Source organism: Electrophorus electricus, chromosome 15 (genome assembly GCF_041902795.1).
Source record: "Electrophorus electricus isolate QZ-2024a chromosome 15, ASM4190279v1, whole genome shotgun sequence".
Classification (NCBI taxonomy): Eukaryota; Metazoa; Chordata; class Actinopteri; order Gymnotiformes; family Gymnotidae; genus Electrophorus; species Electrophorus electricus.
The window spans coordinates 26,799,644-26,807,143 of record NC_137511.1 but is presented as its reverse complement, the minus strand read 5'-3'; the positions used below and the strand labels follow the sequence as shown (position 1 = coordinate 26,807,143).

Below are 7,500 nucleotides of genomic sequence, written 5' to 3'. Positions count from 1 at the left end.
ACACACACACACACACATCAGAAGTGTGCCATGCCTTTGCAGTGATGACTCAGCTTCTCACAGCTGCCCGTCTGTTCCATACCCCTCTCCGTTAAAAATGGCTGTTTGCACGAAGCCGTCTTTAATCTGAGAAGCGCGCGTTACCCCGCCGAGACACGCGCCTCTTCATGACACTGTTGTTGCACATTGGCCACAGAGGTCCGCCCGCACCCCAAAAACCCGGCAGGTCAACGAGAGTTCATTGGCTGGACCCGCAGGACACCAGCTGTTTGTCCTGTTCGTTACGTTACGCGCGGGACACATTGGTCACGTCACGAGATGGCAGAATGGTATCGTGAGCCGTAGGGAAGAGACATCAGTGAAGGTGGGCGATAAACGCAGTTTTGCTGCTGTGCACGTGTGTGTGTCTGTTACGGCTAAGGGTGTGTCGCACTGGGCCGGCTAAACGCGTGGAGGAGTGCGTTCACACTGGCGGTGGTTATAAATTACGCAGGGTTTATTATTGGGTGTGTGGTGTAGACAACTCCGTGTCTACGGCAGGGCAGAGGAGCGCACGCCCCTCTGGCTGTGACCCGGCTGCTAGATGTCGATAAGCTTGCTGTCTATCTTACTTTAACACGTGCGGGTCCCGCAGAAACAGTAAATGAGCTCCAGCATCTGTTGAGTCGCAGGGTAAGAGTGTTCATCTCAGCCTTGGGAGCAGAAATCCTCTCTCTCTCTCTCTCTCTCTCTCCCTCTCTCTCTCTCTCTCTCTCCTCCCTCTCTCCCTCTCTCTCGGGCCGCGATGAGTTCCCTTTAAAAACTCACGTCGTCCCACCACTCCTCAGAAGTCGCAGGAGCAGAGCCTCCGAGGTTTCTGATGACAGCCGCGAGTGTTTTCACCCTGAAGCTGTGCGCTGTCTGTGATTCCAACTTCCTGTTAAGGCCAGCATGTCTTTTTTTTATCTTTGCGTCCGCCCCTTCCAGCTTTACCTGATGAGACCCGCGTCCTTACCCACAGGTGGAGGTACTGCCCCCACCAGTCGGCGCGCTAGGACCTCGGCCCACCGCGGTCGCCCTGTGCTTTGTTTTAAGGGGGGGGGGATGAAAAGAGAGAGAACAGCAGGGAAAGGGGGAGAGAGAGAACAGAAGGAGAGAGAGAGAGGAAAGTGATGTAAGGTGCAGGAACGGAGCTGACAGCAGGTGTTCCCAGTCATCAGGGACGCGAGATTAAACTTACTGTGATTCTGCACTGCTTCACTGAGGAGAGAGAGAGGGAGGGAGGGAGGGAGGGAGGGAGGGAGAGAGAGAGAGAGAGAGAGAGAGGCAGAGCAGGTCTTCAGAACAGGCGGGTGGCAAGATTATGATTTCAGTCCTCGCCATCGAGTAAAAACGCCCCGAACCAGCACTGTGGCATCAGGCCATGTTTCTGAGGTTCAGTTCTGAAGCACTGTAGCTCTGACGGTCAAGGACACGCTACCCTTCGGTGTCGTTCCATCTCGGCTCTACCACCTCGTCCCTGCTGAGACAGAGAGGGCTGTCCGGTACTGCTCACGCACACGCCAGCGCGCACTCCTCATGCGAGACCTGTTTACATCACTTCAGTTAACACACAGGGGAATGAGTCACCGTGATCAGCCTGTTTCTGTTTAAACTGTTACCAGATACTGTCAAGTGTGTGTGTGTGTGTGTGTGTGTGTGTGTGCATGGACATGCACATGTACATGCTTGAGTGCATGTGTGATATGTGTGTGTCTGTGCGTGCGTGTGTGTGTGTGTGTGTGTGTGTGTGTGTATGTGTGCACGGACATGCACATGTACATGCTTGAGTGCATGTGTGATATGTGTGTGTGTGTGCACGGACATGCACATGTACATGCTTGTGTGCATGTGTGATATGTGTGTGTCTGTGTGTGCGTGTGTGTGTGTGTGTGTGTGTGTGTTGGCTTCACTCACTTTAGCGATATATATATATTTCTTCTGTGTTTAAGGGAGAAAACACTACTCACAATATTGACATTTGTTTCTATAGTTGACTGTGCGCATCACTACTGTCTTGCTGACTCAGGGGTGTGTGTGTGTGTGTGTGTGTGTGTGTGTGTGTGTGTGTGTGTGTGTGTGTGTGTGTGTCAGGGGACGCTCCCCCCACGAGTCACGTGGTACGGGGGATCGCTCATGTTTGTAGCCACACGCCCGTGAAGGCACGCACCCGTGCGGGCTTAAGAGTTAATGTGTGTCTATTTAAACCAGTGTGTGCCTCAACCGTTGGTCATTGTTTGTTAGTGTCTGAATGTAATATCAGTAATTATGTTTGTCTAGCCTGTGTTAAATGTTAAAGTCGTTAGTGTTAAGTGTGTCTGTGTTCATCGTTAATGTTATTTGTGAGTGCCACCATCGTCTCTATGTTTTTGTATCATTAAATATTTCACTCCGTCGAGACGGTCTGTGCGTCCTACTCTACGCCCTTCGGCGCTCAGGCATTCGTTACAGTTTGTATGTGTGTGTGTTTGTGTGTGTGTGTGTCTGTGTTTTAGACACAGGGCTAGAATAATATGTATTCAATAGCACTCCAAGATGGCCTCCATCACTGTATTCTGTGTTTCAGCTGCCTTAGAGCGGTCTTGTTATCGTGCAGAAATGTGTTTATTGCTTGCATTGTTTCGTGCATGCTTGACTGACATCGCGTCACGGATGACAGCCCACCACTTGAAGCTCAACCCCAGTAAAACCGAGCTTCTGAACGTGCACCGAGACCCTGGCCAGCCTCACTGTAGCTTTGAGTACGCCCAGTATGCGATGTTCCTTACTACGCTTGTCAAAGTTTCACCTGTCTCACCCAGACAATGGAATTGTGGTATTGGTTTTGTCTTGGATGTGTACAAATATTACAGAATAAAAGTCACATCCCTAGAGAGCTGCCTCACGAACAGAGCACAGCGAGTGGGAAGGAGAGATGGTAGTTGAGTAGTTGTATCCGAGTGTTGTGTGGGCACTGGACCTGCAAGCAGGTCTTTAGCAGAGACTTTCTCCAACCGCGTGTCTAGCCCGGCCTTGGCGCGTGTTTAAGTGACTGGCGCGGCTCTTCCGGTGCGCTCTCTCCCTGCACAATACGCACTGATGAGCAGAACGTGTAGCTCCTGCCACGCGAGGCGAATGTGGGGACCCCACGAGTATGTATAATTACAGAGAGACGCCGGCCCGTGATTACACAGAATGGGAGCTTAATTAGAGAGTGTGTAATTATCCTGATTGTTAATGACGTGAAACTGTAAAACATTCAGTTCCATGTTGTTCTGCTCTCTTCTCTCTCTGCAGATGGAGGACATCATTGCCCGGATGCAGGATGAGAAGATCGGCATTCCCATTCGCACGGTGAAGAGTTTCCTGTCCAAGATCCCCAGTGTGTTTTCAGGTGAGTCTCAGTTCACCTCGCACATGCAGGCCCTGTCCGGAGTGTCCCTGCAAACCTCTCTTGATTTGTGACTGATCCTGTTAACCTTTCCATTAATGCTTTGCTTGCCAGTGTTTTTGACAAATAATTAGTGCTACTACACGACAATTAATTTGCTTTAAAAGCAGAACAAAAAATCTCTGGATATACGGATCATAACTGCAGTGTTATGTTAATGTACAGCAGTGATTTACTAGTAGAAACTGTGCACTGAGGATGTATCATATGAAGAATATATATAGAATATACTGACTTGAGAATAAATGCTTGCTCGACACATCGTGTCGGCTTGCTGAATTTGCCGGGTTTATAAGGCTGAGATACGATAACACCGTGTTTCTTATTGGGCTAGAAGCTCGCTAAGATATTTCACTTTAAACAAAGGTTCATTCTGTACCTGTTAAACAGACGGCTAATGGTCCAAACATTTTCAGATTCTGAATCATTTTCAAGACAAAGATTTAATTTGACTCAATATTTTGTGTCTTAATGTAATTTCATACTACACAGATTAGTTTGTCTCAAATCGTGAATCGTTTTTACGTTTCAGAGTCGCACGGCCCCTGTGAGACAGGAGTGATATTATAGAAGTGCGAAGGTGCCTCACTTAAACCCTTTTATGCAGGAGAAATGTGAGTTAGCATTCGCGCTGACCTGCGGATCCACTGAGTGTGCCGGCCCTGTAACACAAGCCTCCTCTAAACCCTCCAAATGGCACCCTGGCGTGTGGTGGGACAGCTAAACAATGGACGTTTCCGAGTGTCCGTTACTGTCATAGCAAAGACTAACATATTTCACACAAAGAAGTGCATATTTAATTATAGGAGATTAATGTTCCAAATGTCTCTAGCAAAAAGACAGATCAGCCTTTACAGCAAAGTGGTGTGTGTGTGTGTGAGCGTGCGTGTGTGTATGTGCGCGTGTGTGTAGGTGTGCATGTAGGTGTGTGTGTGTGTGTGTACGCGTGCGTGTGTGTGTGTGTGTGTGTGTGTGTGTGTGCGCGTGCGTGTGTGTGCGTGGTACGAGTGATCAGGCAGGAGAATGGACTGACTTCAACCCCATCAGCCCAAATCAGTCAACACTGATACGGTCTGATTGAGTCGTCAGTCGCTCTAATGTCACTTTAGCTCATGAACTAGCTCTCTCAAAGTTCTCTCAAAGAATTCAGATCTGTGTGTCTTAAGCAGACTTGGACCAAGCATTGGCATGGTGGAAAACACACAGAGTCTGGCACGGCACTGGGAGATTCTGTGCCCGGCTCTCGGCGTTGACTGTGTGAGAGAGGTGTTTTGGAGATCAGAAAGAAGCACAAGCTATGGGGCAACAGAGTCCAGTGAAGAAGAGAATACATTCATATTCTTCAGTACTTCTCTCTGACTACCCATCCTATGTGTGTGTGTCTGTGTGTGTGTGTGTGTCTGTCTCAGCCCCCCACCCAGGATGGGTGTCTCTCTCATCCACCAATGTGTGTGTCTCTCTCTCTCTCTGCCCCCCACCCCAGTATGTGCGTCTCTCTCTCTCTCTCTCTCTCTCTCACTCTCTCTCTGCCCCCACCCCAGTATGTGCGTCTCTGTCTCTCTCTCTCTCTCTCTCTCTCTCTCACTCTCTCTCTCTCTCTGCCCCCCACCCCAGTATGTGCGTCTCTCTCTCTGCCTGATGTCTGTGATTATGCAATGAAGTGCCTTATATAACCGTGTTCAGTAAATGACACACTAAAGGTTATTACAGCTCACTTTGGTACTACTAGAAATGCTGGCAAGTTGTGGAGATTGTGTGTGTGTGTGTGTGTGTGTGTGTGTGTGTGTATGTATATAAATGCGTACATATGTATGAATGTATAAACAGTATGTGTTTGTGTGTGTATGGAGAAAACAACTGTCACTGTAAATGCGTGTGTGTGCGTGTGTGTGTGTCAGGAGCTGTAGTTATGCCTTTGTTTGTGTGACTGTGTGTGTGTGTCTCCACACCTGCAGTACAGAGAGGTGTAACTCATTACTCAAATGCTGAGAGTTCACCTAGGGTCACCTTGACCACCAACACTGAAGAAAAGCTCAGAAACTCAGACTTCTCTCCAGTCTAGAGACAGACGACCCACTAACATGGACCAGGGTTCCTGCAGAGGTCTTCTTTTCTCTCTGTGCTTCAGGCATCTGTAGGTAGGCACAGCTATGTGTGCTGGGTGTGAACTGAAGTCCTGAGAACTGAGATCTTTAGTCTAAGAAATGACAACCCCTTTTAACCATTAGAAGGTTACAGAAATGTGACCACTCCAGCAAAGCCTAAATACTGGGTAGATAATGTAGTCTGGAGTCAAATTAATTGATTTATTAAGTTAATACACAAACATTAACTACCCTTGTTCTGCTATTAGTGCAGGTAAGAAGGGTAGATTTGGTAGGAGGTCACCTAAGCACAATTCCAACACGGCTGCCTGGGAGCTTTCAAACTCTGAAAGAGCATTGTTAACAAGCCAGCTGTTACAGTGCTGACCCAGAATGCTTATCTAGCTATATATAACCTCATTTGCCAAGTCCGGGCGCTTTTAGGAGCGATCGTTAGACCAGCATAGCTGCACCTGAGTGTAATTTAGACCCTTCTCTGCTCTAATGCAGGGCTTGATGGGGTAATGAGCTGAATCAGGTGTGGGAACCAGACCAACACCAGACTGCAGAGTGCTTCAGAATGCCTGGAAAGTCCACCAGTCCTGGGTTAGAACAGAGGGGCAAGAAGTGATACCGCAACTCTTCAGCACAATATAACAATTATTGAAGTTTAATAAATAAAACAAAAGCCCAGAAGTCCAAATCTGACAGTTAGAGTGTCTCTGTAGACCAGAAGACCAAATAAAAAATGCATGAAGCAATATGATAAAGGAAGCACAGTTAAAATCTTCGATCTTGAAATGTAAACACACTTCGATACGAGCGGTCATTCATTAACAATGAGGCTTAGAGGTACTGGCACTGTTAATACTAAAATATTTTTCCTGTGTAAAATGTTTAGAGACTTGGAAAGAAGTTGCATTCACATGGGATAAAACCATATTTATTATATATATAAATAAATTTATTATATTAATAATCATATTTGTTACTAAATACAACCGAGAAGACTTTATATTCACATTAATGGAGGGTTGTAATTTCTGAAAATGGCTTTATAAATGAGAAGCCATAAACAACGTGGTTGAGACAGAGGCCGGATCACTCTGTCTGCTTGAGCAACGTCTCCCGGCACAGGGATGGAGTCTCTCCGCTCCTCTCGGCCCTGTACGACCTTGTATGTCACTTCCTTCCAGACAGTAAACCTGGTCATATTTAGTTATCTTTCATGTTTCATTCTTATCCTGAAGGGCTTTGTTGCTTTACTTTTAGACAGGCTAAGTCTAAACATTCATAATCTGTGTTGAACGTGCAAACATACAGCAAAATGCATGAACATTCAGTAAAGTTCAGCCGTGAGGTAAACCATTAATTCCAGGTTAATTAAAGCTTATTTGAAAGAGACATGTCTCTCTCTCCTCCTCTTAAAGGTGCCCCTGTAGTTAGGATCCCTCAGCTCACTAGGTGTGAGACCCCTACACTCAGAGCTCACTAGGGGTGAGACCCCCACACTCAGAGCTCACTAGGGGTGAGACCCCCACACTCAGAGCTCACTAGGTGTGAGACCCCCACACTCAGAGCTCACTAGGTGTGAGACCCCCACACTCAGACTTCACTAGGGGTGAGACCCCCACACTCAGAGCTCACTAGGTGTGGGGGTCTCACACCCAGAGCTCAATAGGTGTGAGACCCCCACACTCAGAACTCTCACTAGGTGTGAGTCGGTTCCCTGGGATACATTGAGATTAGACATGAACAAATTTGAGCGTCCTTTTAAAGCAAAAGCATCTTAAAATCTTTACTACACTATATCAGATGAAGATTTAACAGGAAGATTTCAACAGATCACCCACCTGGTATTGCTTGTTCCTGCTGGTCTGTGCAATGGGTTAGATCTGCACATCTGCTGTTCTGAGTGTGTTAAGAGACAGGATGGCACAGTTAGTGTCTGTATAGACCTGGCCTGCA

At 47.3% G+C, this 7,500-nt stretch overlaps 1 protein-coding gene across 5 annotated transcripts in view; it reads left to right on the top strand.

Moving 5' to 3' along the window:
* rgs7b (regulator of G protein signaling 7b) overlaps positions 1–7,500 on the top strand; it is a 75,148-nt gene that overhangs the window by 28,105 nt on the left and 39,543 nt on the right. For all 5 annotated transcript variants that reach the window (XM_035533511.2, XM_035533508.2, XM_081698315.1 and 2 more), the window contains exon 3: positions 3,295–3,391. In XM_035533511.2, coding sequence (XP_035389404.1) covers positions 3,295–3,391 — 97 coding nt within the window. The remainder of the gene's footprint in view (positions 1–3,294; positions 3,392–7,500) is intronic.